The sequence below is a fragment of the Arvicola amphibius genome, chromosome 3, assembly GCF_903992535.2.
Source record: "Arvicola amphibius chromosome 3, mArvAmp1.2, whole genome shotgun sequence".
NCBI classification, from domain to species: domain Eukaryota; kingdom Metazoa; phylum Chordata; class Mammalia; order Rodentia; family Cricetidae; genus Arvicola; species Arvicola amphibius.
Window position 1 is genome coordinate 100,600,418 of NC_052049.1, and position 22,548 is coordinate 100,622,965.

Below are 22,548 nucleotides of genomic sequence, written 5' to 3' on the forward strand. Positions count from 1 at the left end.
AGGAGATTTCAATCCGGCATTCAATATTTCATTCAAACTACTTTTGGACTAATTCCTTGGTTCTATTTTTAGATCGTATTTGAGCACATGTTACCTTGGTTCTCAAGTGTGTTCTGGTTCAGTATTTATCTGGAAATGAAATAATAACATTAATATTTGTCTTGTTTGTAGAGATATAATCACTTCTTAAAGTAGAATTTGTCAGTTGTGCTTCACGGATGTTATTTTCCCAGAGAGTTTTAGTAAACATTTATTTTTCTGCTATTTTTGGTCAGCTTATTTGGTAATGCCTTCTAGACCTGAGTTAATGTAATAGAAGTTTTCATTATTAGATGAGAGGGAGAGAGAGAGGGAGAGGGAGAGGGAGAGGGAGAGGGAGAGGGAGAGAGAGAGAGAGAGAGAGAGAGAGAGAGAGAGAGAGAGAGAGAGAGAGAGAGAGAGAGAGAGAGAATATTTCTTGTGGGCTAATACTAATTCAGTGCTTGATTAATGGAAAATGAGCAGTGCCCTGGAAAGGCTGCTTTGGTTAGCCTAAGGAAGGATGTCCCCTTCTGCCCCTTCCTGCCAGCACTCTGCTCCTGCCAGCACTGACTTCCCTAAGGACAGCTGTCTCCACTCTCAAAGGACTGTGTATTCCCAGAGACTGCATGGCTTGGTCATGCTCATTGCTGCTTTGACAATGAAGCATTTTTATTATATTATTTCATGATCACGACATGGAAATAAGTATTTTCACTAAATCACAAATCAGCTCAGTTATTCTTTTTCTTTTTCAAGGTTGACCTACCATTGTTTAAATTGTAATCAGTATTGTAATTTTCAAAATATTAGGTGAAGTTTCAGAATTTAGAGTTCTTTTTCATAGCCAACTTTGCATCTGTCACTCAGTCAAATGATCTGAAAGAACAACTTTTTCTCTTTCCAAGTTCTAGGTAATATTGTTGTGTATTTAGTAGAAGAGAGCAGAAATGTAAAATTCGGTAGAAAATTACAGGAGGAAAAACTAGAAACCATCCAGCATTTGTCTGTGCCCTCTGTTTAGCTTGGGTCTTTCATGGAGTTGTGTGGCCAATTGGAACAAACAAGGTCTGAAAAGCAGAGTCAGAGTCTTGGTCAGTCATGTACCAAGGGAAGATTACTGAAGTTTTCAGAACAAAGGGAAAGAGAAATTGTAATGGGAAAAATGACAAAGAGCACTTGGCATTTGCCATTTCTTGTGAGCCAAGTGGTAGCAGTTGGTATTGTCCTCCTGTTGCGTCATGAAGGAAGTGAGATTTCAATAGGTAATTTGCTAAAGACTTTGGAATTTTGAAATGAGGAGAGGCTGAATCCTAATCCTTGGGTCTGACTTCAAAGCCCAGCTTTTGCCTTTAAAGAGACTTAATGTAAGTTCCGAACTCTCAAAAATATCTATATTTTTAGAACCTATCCCTTTCGCTTTTTGCTCTAAAGTCTCCACAGCTCTCCCAGCCCACCTATGATGATACTAATGCTCATACCAACCTTCATAGCTTAATAAAATACAGTGACAGTAAAATTTGAAGATTCTTATGTTTGAATCTAATCAAAGAAGAAATAGTAGTATCCAGGAAAGAGAATTTTCGTGCCATTGAATTTAAGGTTCCAAAATTTTGTTCCCTAAAAGTTCATATAGTATTTTGGTAAACTCAATTGGATTCCTAAAATACATGATTGCTGCTATACTTTAATTTTTATGAGACTGTTTTTATTAATACATTTCTTCCTGAAATCATACTTGCCAAGTAGTAGTAAGTCATCCTGTAAAAATTAGAACCCAAACAATATTAAACCTCTTAGCACATTAAAAAAAAAAAAACCTTTAACCTGTGTATTGTATCTCATTCTGGTGTTAAAATACATTCAACATCAAGAAATTTATATCCATCTCGTGTTTCCGCCTACTTGCTTCTGGTAAAATGCAAATCTTCCTTTTGTTCCACTTTTAGAAATGAAATTAGTCATAGTCTTTTATATAACTGTGTTGGTAAAGTCACCAAGTTATTTTTTTTAAAAAAAGAACTTATCTTGGTTTTGCAAAGAGCTGAGGAAGAAAACTACTCATATGTTTTAGTTTGTTATTAAAATTTAAAAATAAAAACAAGTGTCTGTGAGTTGAGAAAACGTATAGCTTACTTAAAGCTACTTTAAACCTAAAGTCACACAATTTAGAATTGTGCCTCTATGATATTTCTAGTAAGAAGCACAGCTTCCTGGAAAAATCAAGCAGGGTAGATAATAAGAGCGGTATCTAACGTCATGACATTTTTCCAAGGAACATGGCTTTTAAAATTTTCATGTTGTATCTTTGTGTGTATTGTATCCTCTGTGAAGGACAGCCGCCTGATGCTTCTTTGGTGTCAAATATCCGTATATGTTAGGAATGCCATATTAGTGCCTTGTGGTATGGGAAACTGGTTGCCTTTTTCTGCTTAGTTCTTTCTATGTGAGCTGTTCTTCTTTCTTCTATCACTGGAAGATATTCTGTCTCTGTCTGGTGCACCACCAATGCCTGGTGAAAGATTTTCTTTTTAAATTCACTGCAGACCTGTTCTCCAGAGCCTTTAATGTCATTGATTTGCTTTCAGGTCAGCTTTGCCTTTGAAATGGCTCCTGATCTCCCTCATCAGCAAATGAGAGCCTATTATATAACTGTCAATAGAGTTCTGTCTCTTGCGTCAACCCCCTTTCTGTCTCTGTCTCTTTCTCTCCAACAGAGAGTTATTACTGCCAGTGTGCCATTTTAAATCCAGCCTGCAGGACTTGGCAGGCATTCCTAGGATACCTGGTTTCCTCCCTTTGAGGTTGGAATGTCATCATCACTGTGAGCCATGCAGGCTCTAGATATTTTCTCTCTGGCAGCCTCCTGCAGCTGTCACTTGCATCAGTTACAGAATTATGTTTTCTCTTACTTTCAAAATTATTAATGATATCTCGAGCAAGAGTTATTCTGTACTTTTTTTTGTTCTACAATAACATCAAGAGCATTTTAAAAGCTGAAGCTCAGCTTACCTAAAGAATTTTTGAATATTTGTTTGGGGAATCGGAGTGTGAAATCCAAAGCTGGACAACTGTTGTATTCCTGATTTCAAAAATAGGAGCTAATTACAGAAGACGTTAAGGGTTTTGGCTTTTGAGCACCACTCTGAAGAAGCCCAGAATTCTGTAGGTAAAATTTACTGTATTTTTTTTTCTTTTGCTACAGCAACTTTCTTCTTGAAACCTCGGGCCAAAGTTAATCTTTATAATGAATATGCAATTGGCTAACAAAAATCATAACATAAATGTCATTTAGTGGTTGTATAAGTACTTGGAAGCAAAATAAGTCAAAATAATTAATAGAATATAATAGAGCATAATCAGTTTTATCCCTAAGTCTTAGAAAGGAATGTATGTTATATAAATTAGTTATATAAAGATCCTCCCTCTAATTTTAAACATCCATGGAACAAAATAAATAATTAAAAAGAACTAAACTCTGTATACTAGACATTAAACAATAACCTTAATAATGACTTTTTAATATTAAGTTCTTATGCTACCCTTTTCTCAGAAGACTTAGGAAGCCCTCCCCCGTTAAAACAGAACTTTCCAATTGAGTTTTAGATAATGCTCCTGATAAATTATTTAAACCATATTTTACATAGACTTGAGGTTTTCTATGCTGTTTGACTGTTTTCCCAAAGAATTTTATGTTTGCGGGTATTTTTATTGAAATCTAGATTTGTGCTGCCTAGGGAAACATTTTATTATACCATTAAACTAAGATCTTACACTGATTCCACTGTTTGTAATCTAACAAAAATCGTTGTCAAAAACGTATCTTCGTACTCTTGGCCCAGTAGTTTTTCATTAGCCTAGCCAACAAAGGGCTTACCTTATCAGACCAGGGATTGAACATACTTAATCTGAAGTGCTTAGAACTCAAAATGTTTTATATCAAAATGATGTCCCAGATAAAAATTGTACACTGCATCTCATATGACAAATTGTAGTCAAAATGTGGATACAAAGTACCATTACATACAATTGCCCATAGACTATATGTAAGTCATGCGTGGAATATAAATGAATTTTATTTAGGCTTGGTCCCTCTGATCTTTTTCTATAGATACATGGAGAGATATATATTCAGATAGATAGATAGATAGATAGATAGATAGATAGATAGATAGATAGATAGATAGATTGATTGATTTGTCTGACTCCGAAAATATCTGAAATCTAAAGCCTTTCTGTTACTAAGCATTTTAAATGAGTGGTACTTAACCTTCATTTCTCTTATTATTGAAAAGCTATAAAAGCTTTAAATTTTTAGAGCATTTGCTCTAATGTGTTTTAAAATATTCAGATATTAGTGAGGAGGCTTGAAATATGTGTGCTAGGTTATCTTGATAATTTATTGCTGGATATGTAGAAAAGAAAGGCATAAATGGAAGTGTTCCCATAACCCTTGACATAGCAGGTAATGGGAGGTAATCATTTTATTTAATATTTATGTTTGGATTAAGAGTGTAATAATGATTAGATATTCATTTAGAATGCAATATTAATACAAACTGAAAATAAATTCATCAATATCTCCAAGGTCCTGACAGCAGCAGCCTCATGTTTAGAAGTTGTTGCCTAGGCTGTTACACTAGGATCCCTCTTTCTTTACTAGAAAAACCAGTCTTCATGTTTATTTTCACTTCTGATATTTATTCCAGTTCTGCAGAAGAACTTTTCATGGCTTGCAACTTCAGTTGTTAAATTCTGACCCCTTTTCATCAAATCTCTTTACCTAAAACAGATATGAAAAGTCATACAAGCCTTTCAAAGGGAGGTTGAATTTAATTCACCACTTTTAAAATTTAAAATAAAATAAAAAACATGACAACTAAAAGATAGCCTTAGAAGACACAGAACATCACATGATAAAGGTCAGCACCAGTTTATTTTATACTTTTATTCAATTAGGAACAGGGAAGCTCTTCACATTTGTTTTCTACCCAAAAGACCCGAAGTTATTTTTAATGGTGAAATACAAGAAACAATCAGATTAAATCTGGGAACAACATAGACATTTAAAAACATTATTTCTTAGCCGGGCGGTGGTGGCGCACGCCTTTAATCCCAGCAGAGGCAGGCGGATCTCTGTGAGTTCAAAGCCAGCCTGGTCTACAAGAGCTAGTTCCAGGACAGGCTCTAAAAAAGCTGCAGAGAAACCCTGTCTCGAAAAAACGAAAGAAAAAAAATATTATTTCTTTTGTTTTTTGAGATTATAATATGTCATTTTCCCCTTCCCTTTCCTCCTTCCAAGCCCTCCCACGTACCCCTCCTTGCACTCTTTCAAATTTGTGGTCTTTTTTTTTTTTATTAATCTTCAGTGATCCTTGCTTGGGTGCAGAAGTTTGTATTGGAGATGTATCTGTAGGGACTGATTTCCACAGCTCTATATTTTGTTTGTGGTTTTCTATAATGGTTTTGATTTGTTACAAAGAAAAGTTTCCCCAATAAGGGGTGAAGACTAGGCTTATCTGGGAGTATAAGGATAAACATTTAGAATGTAGATATGGATTATGCTGTTTTAGTAAAGTAGCAGATATAGATTCTTATCTGATATCCAGGACCTCACTATCCCTGGTTAGATGGCTAGATTCCTAGTACCAGGCATGTCTTAAGTCCAATCAGAGACTTTTGTTTACTGCCAGGGTATGCATGCCATTACTGTACCCTTAGGGTTATTGTGCCATGCTGGTGGTTATTGTGGTTCATGGTGGTTATTGTGGTTCATAGGCATCATAGCTGGGTAGAGCTGTTGGTTGCCTCCTTCCTTTGATGCCTTCTGGTCCCATGAAGTTAGTCTTCTTGACAAAGCATTCATGCCTGTTCCAGCTCAGAGGTCTCTGGGTCCTGTGTATGAAGTGCATAATGTCTTTGGCAACAGGGACTTATATTCTACCTCTGGAGAGCAACCAAGAGCAACAACTGCAGTACATATTTTGGGAAGTCTATTGAACAACCATGACCAACAATTCAAAAGAGGGCTTCCCTTGCCCGGTGTTTATATTTTTATTAGACGTTTTTGGCTTTCAGAGGGAGCCCAAATGAGAGAATTTTATTTAAACTATGTATGTATGTTTATATACAAGCATACAGGTATTATCTTTGTAGGTATATTATAGTATCTACTAAAATTTTTAAGGTAGATACTAAATAGTATCCTCTTTATAACTTTTCATACATCCTTACTGTTATTTTACCCTTCTTTCTCTTTCTTGTATTTAAGATAAACAGTTTTTTAAAAGATCCAATTAAACAAGAAGGAAACAAAGGACTGGAACGGGAGAATTAAATTTAGATTATTTATATCTCAGTCTAGAAAGGTCTGTAGTCACATTATTATAATAACATAGAGCTGGACCTATAGAGTTAACTTGACGGGTAAAGGTCCCTACTGTTCTTGCAGAGGGCTTGAGTTTGACACCCCCCATCTTCTCCTCCAACCCTAATTTCTAATCCAGTGTGATTAACCTTTATCACCATGAATAGGTATTATTTTAGGCTTTAGGCTGGGATGTAAATATTCAAGAAGTAAATCTACCACTCTCTTACTTCTGTATATCAGTAATGGTTCTGGAATTTAACAGGAGCAAAATGGCTGCACAGTAGATGCAAAAAGGATGTGCACACAGGCAGATTCCCTGCACCCTCAAGTACAAATGGGACCTAGAATTCCTAGTGTCATCCTCTGCTCTTAATTTTTATTGCAGCTTTAATTAGCTAGACTTTGTGTCACTGTTTTAGAAATGAACAAATGTGCACACTCTTTATCCCAGCAGGAAAAAAAAAGCCATGTTAGCAAACCAAGAAGCAGGATTAGAACACCCTAATGCTCTGGAAAGACCAGTTGAACGTGGGATAATCTCTGAATAATGGGTTTATTGTATTGAGAGTTTGGTTAAAGGATCATAATTGTAAATTTATCCCATCATTATCAGTTAGTTACGATTTCCATGTGTAATTAATTCCCATTGATGATTCTAGGTATGATGTTTCCAAGTAATAAGGAAAAAAAAGAATATTTGTCCCTTTCTGCTGTTAGGTTTATTTGAACTCATGCAAATATGCATAACCAAAATAAATCTTCTGCCCCTTTCTGATTGGAGATGAAGGAGGAATGAGTAGATGGGGAGGGGGTTTGATGGAAGTGGGAAGAACAGGAGGAGAGGAAGATGAAGAAATTGTGGTTGGTATATAAAAATATTATATATATATATATAAAATAAAGGAAAATGTTAATAAAAATAAGATAAATAATCTTAGAGTGTTGTAGGAAGGCTGCTTGTTCATTCTAGATACCCAGAACCACACAGAAACTGTATTGAGTCACTGCTTGACTTATTAGCTCTAACTTATTATTAGCTAACTCTTATATTTTAATTTAAGCCATTTCTAGTAATCTGTTATTGCCATGTGGCTGTGGTTTACTGGCAAGATTCCGGCCTGCATCTTTCTCTGGCGGGGCTCCATGGCTTCTCCCTACTCTGCCTTTCTTCTCCAGCATTCACTTCTCTTTTCCCCACCTAGCTCTATTCTTCTGCCCTATCACAGGCCGAGACAGTTTCTTTATTCATTAACCAGTAAGAGCACACATAGACAGAAGGACCTCCCACACCATTAGGGACTGGAGAGATGGCTCAGAGCTTAAAAGCACTCTGGCTTCTCCTCTAGAGGACCCCTGTTCAATTCCCAGCACCCACATGACAGCTCACAGCTGTTCAGATGGATCCAGTTCCAGAGCATCCATTGCCCCAGGCATGCTTGCAGGTATATCTCTACATCCTGGCAAAATACCCATACCCATACACATAAAATAAATAAATCTTTTTTTAAAACAGATGTACTTTTAAAATATAAATCTTAAAAAGACTTCATATAGATATATATTTTCATATATATGTTGTGAATTTGTTAGTGTTTGTGAGAGATATATGCATTCCTAATTGTTTTTATATCATAAAAACTTTCTATATCTTACCTTTCAGACTCAGCTTATCTTAGAGATTATATTGAATCAGTAGATAGTGTCTAAAAAAAATAAAATAAAATGGCTGGATGTGGAAATGCAAGCCTTTAATCCCAGTCCTTGGGAGACAGAGGCAGATGAATCTGTGAGTTCAAGGCCAGCCTGGTTTGCACAGCAAGTTTCAGGCCAGCCAGGGCTACATAGGGAGTCCTTGTCTCAAAAAACTAACCAAAGGAGCAAAGAAATGAATATCAGTAATTCTGTTTGAGTGTATAATGATTTATTCAGCCAACTCATTATTGGTGCATGTTTGGCTTTCTCATATACATATTGGGTGGTTTTTTAAGTAATCACTTGTTTTAAATTGTTTAAACTAGTCATTGTGTTCCCATGGCATAAAGCCCATACTCTGTTGTGACCTGTCATTTATAACCACATTGAATACTTGCTGCCCCACTAGCTCTCATGCCTTCTGGCTCCGACACATACCCCTTGGAGCAGTTCTCCCTGACCATCCTGTCTCCTGGGTTGCCTTGCTCTCAAGTTTCCTTATTAACCACTAAAACATCTAGCTTTCTCTTGCTCTCTTCATTTAGGTAGTATATAGTTGACTTACCATCTTGTGCCTCATTGTCCTCATTTAAAATTGGAGATAAAGGCTGACCATATGGCTCAGTGTAAAAGCATTTGTCTCACAAGCCTGTTAACCAAATATGTCCAAAAGCCAGATGTTGTGGTGCATGCCTGAACTCTGAAATCCCAGTATTCCTACAGAGACTGGAGAATCACCTGGAATCTCAAGGATGATCTAGCCTGGAATATACAATATGGCAGCAACAATAAGAGAGCCCCTGCCTCAGCAAGGAGAGTACTTCCAAAAGTTGTCTTTTGTCTTCCACATGCTTTGAACACACATGTACACACAATAGTAAATATGAATTAATCAAATTACAAGCAGCTGGGGGAAATATACAGTAGCCTATTATTATAGTTTGTGTCACAGACTCTGAAATTAACCGATATACTGTAAATATCTCACCACATACTGGTGAAATTAAGAGCATGACACTTAATTTTGCAGCAAAGAACTTTAGACAGGAAAGTTTTTTTTTTAATTTTTGCAGGTTTAACACATTAAAGGTAGCACCAAAATTATATTGATTCTAAGTAAAAAAAAAAAAATGTTTTGAGTGAAGGTTTACTGTGTAGCACTGGCTGGTCCGGAACTTTTTTGAAAAGGCTGGCCTCAAAGTCATTGATCTACCTGCCTCTTCCCCCTGAGTGCTGGAATTAAAGGTGTGTGTGTAGTGATGAGCTGCGGGCAGGCCTGCTTTTCCTCCCGCCCTGCTCCCGCATAGCTAGCTTATGCCCCAAAATAACAACACACAAATAGTATTCATTTAAACACTGCTTGGCCCATTAGCTCTAGCCTCTTACTGGCTACTTGGTTAACCCATTTCTAATAATCTGTGTAGCACCATGAGGTGGGGGCTTACCGGGAAGATTCTAACCCACGTCCATCATGGGCCGGAGCTTCATCATGTCTGGCTCAGAGAGGAGAGGCATGGCGATTGCCTGAGCCATCTACCTCACTTCCTTCTTCCTGTTCTGTCTACTCCACCCACCTAAGCGCTGGCCTATTAAATGGGCCAAGGCAGTTTTCTTTATTAACGAATGAAATCAACACAAACAGAAGACTCTTCCACATCATGTGTGCATCATGACTGACTTCTGAGTAAATTTTAAATATTTGATGACTAAAACAGATTGTTCCATTGAATTTGTAGAGGGACTGTTTGCTCCAGTTTATCCAGAACTTTTCCTGAGCATAACAAAGAAAGTGTCTCAAGAAAGCTTAGCTAGGACACTTGCAGTCTGTGAGAAAGATGCTTCCATCTGCAGATAGTGTTTCCCATGAGGTGAAGTCTGACCTCGTCTAGAGTGGTCCATCTGGGTCCCGAGTCGCCGTAGGTGAACAGAGTTCCCTCAGTTGTCTTCATCTGCTCTGAATATTTGGATTGGCTGAAGAATTGGAGAGAGATGAATCAGACTCCAGTAATCATGTGTACAGAGTAAGGAATTTTAAGACCTTGGGAAAGTGCCTTTAGTCCAGCTCCTGTCCTCTGAGCTTATGGTGTTGGTTTGCTGTGTGCTGCCTTTTAGAGTAGCTCACCCTGAAGGCTGCATTTCTTAGCAAACATCACTATTCTAGGCATTTGTTTGTTTTCAGTGCTTTCACTGTTGTCTTTCTCATGTATTAATCAATGGAAATGTTTTCTTCAAATACTATTTTTTTTTATTTATTGTCTTGATCTTCAAACAAGTTAAGTTGATGTATTTAGGTAATGTGGTATTTTATTGCCATTAGGTTGATCACCATGTTTTATGCCATCATAGGATGTGCCTCTTGGTGGAAGAAGAGGGAAGACAGTTTCTTTCTCCTATTGTATCCCATGAATTACAAATGCTGTGGAAATGTCTTACCATTAAGAAAAATATTTTATCCAGGCCTGAAATTCAGGCCTATCTCAACTAGTTGGGAAATTAAGGCAAGAAGATCTTAAGTTCAGCCTGGTTACAAAACGGTTAAAAGCTGTCCATACAGCTTACCATCTCAGCATAAAAAGTGTAAAGGCAGCCGGAGGGTGGTGGCGCACGCCTTAAATCCCAGCACTCGGGAGGCAGAGGCAGGCGGATCTCTGAGTTTGAGGCCAGCCTGGTCTATAAGAGCTAGTTCCAGGACAGGCTCTAGAAACTACAGGGAAACCCTGTCTCGAAAAAACCAAAAAAAAAAAAAAAAAAAAGTGTAAAGGCTGAGGATAGCTTAGTGGCAGGGCATTTGATGAGCATGCACAGGGCCTGGGCTTACTCTCCAATACTTAAAAGGAAAAAAGAAAAGAACATTTCAAGACAACTGGATGGGAACTACCTTTATACTCTGCCAGGCCTTTCTTACTATGAAGATATCCAAAACAAGACACTGGATACGAACTCAGTTCCTTCTTTGTGCTCTGAGATGGTGACTGGTTTGCCAGGCGAGCTTGATTTAAAGGTCACAGACTACAGTGCGTGTAATTGCTTACAGTCCCATCAAATAGGATCATAGTCTAAGGAGAACAAAGTGCATCAACAGTCAGACAGCTGCCTGCAGTTATAAATATGTTTATAGCAGGTTATCTTGAAGGTAGACTATCAAGGTTGGTTTCTTCTTGTGCTAACTGAAATGTAATCCTTGCCACAACTAAGATATTCTTTTTGTTTTTGTTTTTGTTTTTTTAGTGTCCAAAAAGCACGGCAAGCTCATTACTTTCTTACGAACATTCATGAAGTCTCGCCCAACAAAACAGAAGCTAAAGCAACGGGGAATCTTGAAGGAGAGAGTGTTTGGTTGTGACCTGGGGGAGCACCTTCTGAATTCTGGGTTTGAAGGTAATATTTAGCTTTATAAGCTTATGTTGTTTCTGACATGTTTGTATTGGTTTCTGTCACCAGTCACAGAACAGATGTGGTGACCGGTGTGCCGTGGTTCAGTTCAGCAGCTGGTTCACCTTGATTCTGGGTGGAGCTGAGAGTCTTAGGAAGTGCTTTGCCAGAAGTGTTCTGATCGGATAGAGTTGGCAGCATACAAAGGGCATTGTTACCTTATGGACTTTGTCACATCTGTCCAGGTTACTTCTTCAGCCAGCTTCCCTGTTCATGTCCTCAAACATTTGTTTCCAATGACGGGTGTTGTTTTTTGATACTGTAAAATCCTAAAACCAGTCTCCTAGATTTTATACCTAAAATTTACATTCCTTTCTCCTTAAATTCTGAATGAATAATTTAGTGGTTGATGAATTGTTGGAGGGAGGGAAAGGAGTTTGAAGTTTTGAGGGCTGAAGTTTTAATTAGAACAGAAATGTGTTTTTTAGTATCCAGATTATATTTCATTTAATAAGTGTGTAAAATTTGAGACTTTGTCTATATTGTTTGCAGTCTATATCTGCGGTTATACCATGAATATATATTTTATACACACATAGACTATTTAAAGTCTAAAAGAATTAAGTGTATATTTTAAATTATAAAACAACTAGAACAATCAGGAAGAAAAATATTCATATTTTATATATAACTGAGAGAAGATGAGAAATATATATAAAATAAAAAGATATACCTATGTATTACATATAATTGTTTTTCCTTACATTAACTACTTTATTTAGACTTTATAAATAAATGACAACTGTAAACTATAGTTGTGTGCCACATAGTGCTGTATTGGTCAGTGATAGATTGTATATATGGCAGTAGTCCTGTAAGGCTGCAGTGTAGCTGAAAAATTTCTGTCACCTAGTAAGATTGTCGGCTTCCAAAAACTTAGTGCAGGTTGGAGATCCCATGGCTTGAGTTTAGTTTCCAGAGTAATTGCCTCCCAGCAAAAAGTCTTGGCCAGCACAGCACTGAGTATTTATGTCAAGATTCGTACTGGTCATTGTATAAAAGTATAAACTGTAAAATTATAATGAGATACCTAATTTTTTATGTTTTTCAAGACAAGGTCTTTCTATGTAGCCCAGACTGCAGTCATATGTAGTCCAGAATGGCCATGAAGATCTCCCTGCCTTTACTCCTGAGTGCTGGAATTATAGGTGTGATATAGCAGACCTATGTACATAGTTTCTGATAATGAATGATATTACTATTTTATGTAATAACTGTACTATTTAAAATAAGCACATTTTCCTTATAGAAAATGTTTCATTGTGACAGTTTTACACATTACGAATTACACTTGTTATTTTAGAGTGCATTGCTTCTATTTGAAAGTTACTCAGGAACTATATGGTATGCTATGATGGCAACAGCCTCACACATTTTACATTTACTGTGTCTCTTGACTGGATTATTTTCTCATGTATTTGATTTAATCTCATTTTGTGTTTTTCATTGTGGTCCCTAAGTTTATAAAAGTAACCATTAATGTTGTCAGGAAGAGGCCACATTGCTTACCCTGGACACGGTGTTCAACATGATGTGGAACTATGCAGGTAGAAGGCAGTCAGTGATGGCTGGCCCATCCTGTCAGGCATGCTTCTTCTGTCATAGCTCTGATCATAAAGAAAGACGTGCTGGTGACTGTTAAGAGTTCTGCTTTATTAGAGACCCAAAACTGATCAAAGTACTGAAAACAAGTAACTATTAGATGCTCAGGTATAAATGGGAAATCTGCATAACTCCTCCAAGGCTCAGGGAGCATCACTGACTAGGAGACAGAAAGAATGCAAGAGACAGAGGATCCGAAGGAGTGCCCTGACACAGTCCTCTCTGGGCATGTCATGGCTAACTTCTGTCTCAGTGGGAGGGATCTCATAAGGCCCCATCCCTCCGGGTAGTTGCTGGAGAGGGAGTATCCTACTCCTCAGTGGTGTATACACTGGTAAGTTACCATTGCTCAAATAAAGCACTACCATCCATGCTCACGTAGTGGCCTACAAGCACACACACTCAACCACGTGCAGGAAAGTAGTAAGAGAGTGGCTGAGAAGAAGGGATTTAGTAAAAGAAAGTGGAGAGAATATGAATAAAGTAAAGTGTGGGGGGATAAATTATGAAAGAATAAATAAATATTTTAAAGAACACTGCATTATTAGGGGCAAGGAGACTAACAGAAATTGACAGTCTGGGGCTAGGGAGATGACCAAGTGTTTAATTGCTGACCTCTTGACTGGATTATTTTCTCATGTATTTGATTTAATCTCACTTTGTGTTTTTCATTGTGGTCCCTAAGTTTATAAAAGCAACCATTTATGTTGTCAGGAAGAGGCCACATTGCTTACCCTGGACACGGTGTTCAACATGATGTGGAACTATGCAGGTAGAAGGCAGTCAGTGATGCTTAGGCTCATGAAGTTCTGATAAACTGAAACACTCTCACTACCAGAACCTTGCTGGGGCATCACCAAAGCATGCTATAAATGGCATCTAGAAGATGAGTAAGAAGAGTCCTTCTGCTTCAGAAGATTTGCCAAGGGTGGGAAGGTTGTGAAAATCAGCATGGCTGAGGTGGAGCTGGCAAACGCCTTAACCCTAGGTGTGGGTGAGGGCGATACTCAGTCACGGGATGTTCTTGAGGAATGGATGACTGTGGAGTAACTGGAACTGGATCAAAAGTGCACAGTTGAAGAAGCAGCATGAGTAAAGGAAGCTGTGGGAGAAAAAGAGACCCCCAAATTCATGATGCGGCTTTCGCAGCAGCTTTCCTAGGCCTCAGCAAGCTCAGTTTCCACCAGTGCCAAAGGCTGTCTATAAGGACTGTGTGGTGCTCCTGTTGGCAGGTCTGTGGTAGAAGAGAAGCAGGCCAAGCTGCCCACTGTGGATACCTGGAGATGGACAGCTCACTAGGAACAGCTGTGGCAGGGCTTCAGAGTGACCCCAGAAAGCACTGTTGGCTTCCAGTGGGACAAGATGGGGAAGTGGAGACTATGGTACTGAAGATTCTGACCCTGAGTTAGACTGGGTTAGATGTTTATGTCTTTATTTCTAAGAAGAAAACTGAAAAGGCAAAATAATTTTAAAAAAAGTTTGGCGGTTAAGGAAGAAAACTATAGTGAATTGTGGGTTTAGCAGTGATTACAAAAGTCAAAATGTAAAAAGCTTAAACAGTTATAGTAGCTAAGATTAATTTATTAAAGAAAAATATTTTTATGAGCTTAGTGCACACCGTGCAACAGATTTCTAGTCAGAAGTGCATAGCATGCCCTGGGCCTAGGCACTGACTCACCCAACACGTTTTCAAGTCCTGAAATCCCCATTTGTAGTAAGAGCACTCAAAAGGTTCATGGCATTTTTTATTTTATACTAAACTTTTCTCTACAATTGTTATGTTTAGATATGTTCACAGATACAAATATTTACCCATTGGGCCATGATTAACCACAGTATTCAGAAGAGTAATGTGCTGCCCAGGTTTGTGCCCTTGGAGCAGCAGACAGGATTATACAACCTGGATGTAAAATAACCACATGGCTAGGCATGTGAGTACACACTCTGATGTTGGCACAGTGAAATCCAAGGATGTTTGTCTGAGCATATGTCCCTGTCCTTAAACAAAGCATGACTTCAGGGTCTTTACCTGAAACATGGATATTTGTCACACATTTTTTCCTGAGAAGCTTATATCAGAATAATATTTTGCTGAGCGATTCATTCTCTGAGTTATATTCCTAGTGTGTGATCAGATTTGCAGAGATAATCCTGTTACACTTTCTACTTTTCAGCACCTCCCTGTTGGAGCAAATCACAAACCCGACCTGTTTCTCTTACATGGTGTTGTAAGAAATCATGTAAGAGCCTGACAAACCAGTTTTCTGTTTATTCTTTATTTTCTTGTCCTTAGTGCCCAGATTCTCTCGGGATGATTTTACAGAGCTTAAACTCTAATAGTTTGGCAAGTGTGAGCTCACTAAAGATTACAGATACTTAAAAGACTGGCTCTTTAAAAATCTGCCAACAGAATTTTTTGTGCAGATATGCTACTGATTTTATCATTTACTTGAACATCCTTAACCTTGGAGTCAGGTTATTTTCTTGTTTTTATGTCTCTTACCATTGTACATGCTTGCTTGGGTGGGATCATTAATAAGAGTCAGTCTTCACCAGGGTGTTCCATGCCTGACCTTCCAGCACATCAGCTCAGACCTAGAAGTTTTGGCCGGCCCGCCCTCCCTCCCTCCCTCAATGATTAGTGGATCCCTTTCTCCATCCCTTTGTCCCTTCATAATTAGTGGAAAACAGCTGCCAACAACATTTTGTGTTGACAATTAGAAGGTTTTACACAGTGTTTATAAATTCTATGATTATAAAGTCTGGTCAGGCGGAACATAGTTTTTGAATATCTAAGATTTTTTTCCCATGAAGGCTTCTTTTATTTATTGTACATATTTAAAATGGGATTTCCTTAAAACTTTGAAAGGAAATTGCTAATAAGAATAGTGAGAACTTTGTAGGAAATAGGTAAAATTATTTTGATCTGAAACAAAAGTATTAGTGCTGGTATGTAGCCCATTTATGGGCTTTCCCAGTAGGCAGAGCCCCTCATACTTTGTAAAGCAGCATGGTAGAGTGCATCTGTAGTCCTAGTCCTTGGGAGACAAAGTCAAGAAGATCAGAAGTTCAAAGTCATCCTTGGTTACAAAATGAATTCTAGGCCAGCCTTGACTTCATGAGTCCCTGTGACAAACAAGAAAAGAAAAAAAAAATACATGAAAAGTATTTTAAAATCTAAAGGGAGGAAACTCTACACATATACTGTTTTTGAAGTTATTTGTCTCTTTGAGTAAAGGCCCTTATTTTTAAACCATTGTACATAGATGAGGGTTTTATGACAGAAGTGGCGAGGTGGGGGGACAGATGAAATCCTGAGTCGACCTCTGGCTCGGTATATTCTCCTCACTGGGAATCATGGTTGTTCTCAGTGCACGGTAGTGCTGCGGCAGTGCCACAGAGCCGTCTCCCTGAAAGTCAGCTGTGTACTGCATCCTTGTCCACAGTGCCTGCATGGCATCCACAGGTAAAGTCGACCTGATAAGTATCCACTGGGCAGTGTGAGAGGAAGAGACGTCATAAAACCAAATGTCGGTTTTTGTTGTCTCATCCTGCTGCTGTTAGCAGGAATTCTCAATTCTGACTTAAACGTTTCCTCATTTTCTTGTTGTAAGATCATACCCAAAACTGAAAGTGTTAAAGCAAACCAGAATTGTATTTAGAATATTTGTGAATAGTTCTTGAAGTTATCTTATTTTGGAGGGATCACTTTGAAGTTTTCTATAGTTATAGTCCAGCTAGGTCATTGTTTTATATGAAGTTGGCTGGTTTGGTAGAGGTTGGTTGGGAGGGGGTTAGCTAATAAAGTTTTCCTGCTTCTTTGGGAGATTATGAATGTACTTACTGTCACATGATATAAGTGTCTAGTAAAAGTTACCTGTGCTTTTTGGCAGCTTATTTTTATGAAAATAAAATAATGTATAAATAAAGAAAAAATAATTAATACATAAATGAAAAATAAAATCCTCTCCTGAAAGGATTTCTTCCAAGGCCAATCCTTATGTACATGGGTGACCTAGCATGCTTAGTAAGAAGCTGTGTGTGTGTGTGTGTGTGTGTGTGTGTGTGTGCGCGCGCGTGCATGCCCGCGCGCACGCATGCACATGGGCTGGTGCATACACATGACTGCTAAGTACAGAGGTAAGTGTTGGATCTATTTCTCATTTGTCGCCACCTTAGTTTTTGGAGCAGTCTCTTCTCTGACCAGCCAGCTATTAAGTCCAAGGGTCCCCATCTCCTTCCTAGTATTAGGATCACAATGTGGACCATTGCACCCAAATTTTATGCAGTTGTTGGGGATGAAGCTCAAATCCTTATGCTTGTATGGTAAACACTTTAACCAGTGAGCCACATCCTCAGCCCTATGAAAAGCTTCTTTAACAAAGAACAAGGAGCTGGGGTTGAGGGGAGGTTTGTGGCTCACTGAGTAAGAGCACGGGTGTGAGGAGCCAGGACCCACATGGAAACTAGATGAGTAACATGAGCATCTGGAACCCAAGCGATGGAGATGGGAGTTGGTAACAGGAGTGTCCCTAGAGTTTGTAGTTTGGCATGTGCAGTAGCAAAACAATAAGAATGTACAAACACACATACACATACACACGTGCATATGTACACATGCACATTAATACTTCCATTTCCCTTTATAAAGTGTTCACATTCATTATCCCAGTAATCTGTAAATATATTTGCTTTGGAATAGGTTACAAATATATAACCCTAAATTTTACTCCACTTCCATTGGAAATGGGACCTAAGCTTAAAAGATGACTGACTTCATATTTAGCACCAGTTTGATTATTTCTTTTTTGGAGGGAGGGGTAGTTTTTCGAGACAGGGTTTCTCAGTGTAACAGCTCTGGCTGTCCTGGAACTCACTCTGTAGACCAGGCTTGTAGTAGGAGGCCACTTGTTTGTTTCCCAGCCACCCAGCAGCTCAGACCCAAAATAACCACACAGAAACTATATTAATTAAATCACTGCTTAGCCTATTAGCTCTGACTTCTTATTGGCTAGCTTTACATCTTAATTTAACCAATTTCCATTATTTTATATTTTAACATGAGGTTCATGGCCTACCTGCAAGGTTCCAACGTGTCTGTCTCCAGCAGTGGCTCCATGGCTTCTTCCCCACTCAGCCTCCATTCTCCCAGCATTCAGTTTAGTTTTCCCTGCCTATCTCTACCCTGCCCTATCAACAGGCCAAGACAGTTCCTTTATTCACCAGTGGTATTCACAGCATATAGAGGGGAATCCCACATCAGGTGACCTCGAACTCACAGAGATCCTCCTGCCTCAGCCTCCCGAGTGCTGAGATTAAAGGTGTGCACCACCACTACTACCTGGCTCAGATTGATTATTTCTAAGAAACACTCAAAAACTTCTCAAAAAGTTCTCTGTAGTATTCTTCTCTGCTACATAAGCATCTCTTTTTTATTACTAAAGTTCCTGAATGTCTTAGAGACAAAAGTACACAACTGAAAATGAATATAGCTCTGTATGAAACCAAAGCGTTCCTTGCCCCCCTCCCCTTAAGTAACTGGCTCTCAGAGGACAAGTGAGTTAATCGCTTTCTGATTTTGTAGTCATATCAGGATGGTACTCCTGAGTGCTGAATACCCAAAGATGGAGGAAGCTGGTTTTGATTTTTCACCTTGAAGAGTTTACAGTTGTGAAGGGGTACTGGTGTACAATCAGGAGACATTTGGAAATGATCTGTCCAGTAACCACATAAGCATAGTGCTGCAGCTTCCTTGACTTTGGGTTTTTGGGGAAGCTTAAGAGTGACCACTGAACCTGCTAGAACAACAGCATAGAGTTCTCTGTGGTGAAACTGGTTAAAGAGAGGAGTTCTGTTTCTCTAGAATTATAAAACACAGAAACAAGGTAGTGAGTATAAATTAATAAAGGGCCTTATGAACCTGGCAGTATATTGCAGTAATTTAAAATGTTGACTCTGTGCTTAAACTGCTAGCGTTGTAATTTAATTTCCATCAGTTTCTCCAGACCTCTGTGAGAACCATCTGGTCCTCACAGAGAACCTTTGTGAGAAGCTCTACATCTGAAGATGTAGTTCGTTGACTATAAAATGAGGTTAATAATAGTACTCTGCCCATACAATTTTTTTGAGAATTAAACAAGTATGCATTGTGGGGTTGGTGAGATGGCTTATTAGGTAAAGCCTGATGACCTGAGTTTGATCCCTGGGATCCACATGATTATGGAAAGAGAGAGCCAGTTCCTCATTGTCCTCTAACTTCCCTTCCATATATGTCTCCTGGTGTGTTTGTGTATGCACATGTTGGAGAAGGACGGAGGGAGGGAGGGAGGGAGGGAGGGAGGGAGGGAGGGAGGGAGGGAGGGAGGGAGGGAGGAAAGGAGGGAAGGAGGGAGGGAAGGAGGGAGGGAGGGACAGATTGGGGGGAGAGAGAGAGAGAGAGAGAGAGAGAGAGAGAGAGAGAGAGAGGATGTTTTGAAGTGTCTACACTGTAAGGACTAGTCCTTGATATACAAAGTGATCAATGTTATTTGTCATTGCTTTTTGATTTTTAATCACATGGGCTTTCAGATTTTAAATGTGAAATATGATAGCTGATAGAATTTGAAAGATGGGTTGCATGACTTTAGCCAGAGTAAAGAAAAGCAAGGTGCCATTACAGTTTTAAAAAAATGACATAGAATATACACTAAGTGAAATTCAGTAGCTCAGATTGTCTTACTAACACACCCAACCAGCTTCATTTACAACTGGGTGTTTTATCCTTAGTGTAGTATTTATTTCTTTATAGACCGAGTAATGCCCTCCCAATTATTGCTCTTTGCATTGACTGAGAGGTAAAAGAAACGTGTTTAGGAGTGAAGTAGTGCAGCACTTGTAGTAATTACCTTGGTGGAACATGTGCTTAACTTTGTAAAATCGTTTGCTGTGGATGGCATCGAGTGAACTGCTGTTTGTTGTAGTGTGTAGTTGTGTTGGGGGTTAAACACTTGATCTAAATGAGTCTGTGGCCAGAGACTGCACCATGTATAAACAGAGCCAGGCTTGGTGTTTCCAGGTTTAGATATGAGGTGTAATAATCAGATTCTCTTCTTTTTTTAAATAACAGACTAATTAATTTGCTCTTTGATTTATAAATTTTATTTTGCTTATGAAAACTAAGATGTTTTGGGTGTCATGTTGGTTACACTGAATAGCAACAATAATCTACCTTAAACTCTCTTTAGTGCCCCAGGTTCTTCAGAGCTGCACAGCATTCATCGAGAGGTATGGCATTGTGGATGGCATATATCGTCTCTCTGGCGTTGCCTCCAATATCCAGAGACTTCGGTAAAACTCTATGATATTTTCCTTTTTGTTTTTTTTAATTCAGTAAATTAAAATTATTTCAGAAACAGTAATTTTTATAACTATAGTTACCAGTAACATGGTTGAGATAAACTAGCAAAGAATATCCCAGAACCATGCATGCTAGCCTCCTCAATACTTCAATAGTATTTTATCTCTCTAAAATGTTTGAAGAAGGCCGGTGAGATGACTTAGCAGGTAGATACTTGTCACCAAGCTCTGTGACCTGAGTTCCAAGCTGGAACCCACATGGTAGAAAGAGAGAACACACTCCCAAATTGTGTTCTGACCTGCATACATGTGCCTTAGCATGTGTGTCAAAATCCAAATGTAATTCATGAAATCTAATGATTTGAAGAAAAAGAAAGTAGCAAGTTACTGAAGTAAAGGTAAACCTTTTGAGCTAGAGGTTATTTCTGTTTTATTATTTAAGTTGTGTCTGACAAAAGATAATTTCTTACTATTATTGAAGTCCAAATACTGGTTTGTTACATATAATTTGAAGGAAACAGCAGCTCTGAAATAGAGGTGAACATTTTGTGTACTTGTTCTGTTCTGTGGCATATATTTTCTTTTCTTCATTTAAGTAATCCTGTCTTGTTTCCTGTCTGGGTTAGTCATGAGTTTGATTCTGAGCATGTCCCCGACCTGACGAAAGAGCCTTACGTTCAAGACATCCATTCTGTGGGCTCCCTCTGTAAGCTGTACTTCCGAGAGCTCCCAAACCCTCTGCTTACCTACCAACTGTATGAGAAGTTCTCTGTGAGTATGGGCTGGGGTACATCATCTCACATTCTCTGGATAATTCTGTTGTATTTTCATTTAAAATGTATTTTGGCTTAATCTCCAATGAGAATTCATTTTATGCTTAAAAAAACACAAAATAAAGAACCTCCTTGAACAAATAATAGTAGTCAAGAGAACTAGGTGTTTAAACTTTTCAAATTGTTATTAATTTATTTCTTGCTTTGAACCATTAACTTAGCATGTATGACATTGCATACCATCACGCTTTTTAACAGTGGCATCTGAGCACCAAGCATGTAGAAGCAGTATTCCCTCTTGATGCAGTGTCTTGATACATGTTGTAGATGAGTATCAGAGTGAGATTGCACGTCAAGAACTTTCATTTGGACTCGCAAAGCTAACTGGTTTGTTGGGTTATGTCTGTTACAGGATGCTGTTTCAGCAGCAACAGATGAAGAGCGGTTGATAAAAATTCATGATGTCATCCAGCAGCTCCCCCCACCACACTACAGGTAAGTCATGACCTGGCAGATGGATATTAGCAGACAGAGAAATGCATTCTAGGCACAACTAGATCTTTGTTGGTTCATTTATAAATTGCTATTTCTAATAATAGAAACTTTAGTTCTGTCTCTTGGCCACTGTTTTATTTGTTTTAATCTTTGTGTAGTTATCCAGAGATGCTGCTGTAGATGGCTTATAGGTAGTATACACGGATATGTGTGTAGGGGTGTGTGTGTGTGTCTAGTTTAAATCAATAAGTTGATCACTTTGTATTTCCAAAAGTATCCTGATGAGTGATTTAATCTCTGTCTGCATAGAATGGTTTAAATAAGTAAGATGAGTAAGGACATTACAGCTGCGTGGGCTTTTCACTGTGAAAGCACTTTAGCTGTCCAGGTACTATTCCTGGTGCTGCTAGAATTGCTCAGGTCACCTTTAAGTTTGTAATGCCTTGTTTTTATGCTTTTAGATGGTTAGACGACCCTTTCTTTTTAGTTATTACAGAAAGTAGAATAACATAACTTCAAAATATCACTTAGTTTTTTGGAAATTTCATTTTGAATGATGTTTAAACACATGTTTAAAGCACAAATATGTGTATTGTGCATGCACTGTTTTCTATTCTTCTGTCAGAAACTTACAAGCCAGTGGTCTCCACACTGCCATATAGTGTCTCTTTCAACTAGCATGTTCTGTTTCATTTTTCAGAACACTGGAGTTCCTGATGAGACACCTCTCGCTTCTAGCGGACTATTGCTCCATCACAAATATGCATGCAAAAAACCTTGCCATTGTCTGGGCACCAAACCTGCTGAGGTAACTTACATTTGATTATGAAC

At 38.4% G+C, this 22,548-nt stretch overlaps 1 protein-coding gene across 2 annotated transcripts in view; it reads left to right on the forward strand.

Moving 5' to 3' along the window:
* Positions 1–22,548, forward strand: part of Arhgap32 (Rho GTPase activating protein 32) — a 224,034-nt gene that overhangs the window by 187,361 nt on the left and 14,125 nt on the right. For both annotated transcript variants that reach the window (XM_038321944.1, XM_038321945.1), the window contains 5 exons: positions 11,309–11,458; positions 20,338–20,440; positions 21,076–21,220; positions 21,635–21,717; positions 22,418–22,525. In XM_038321944.1, coding sequence (XP_038177872.1) covers positions 11,309–11,458; positions 20,338–20,440; positions 21,076–21,220; positions 21,635–21,717; positions 22,418–22,525 — 589 coding nt within the window. The remainder of the gene's footprint in view (positions 1–11,308; positions 11,459–20,337; positions 20,441–21,075; positions 21,221–21,634; positions 21,718–22,417; positions 22,526–22,548) is intronic.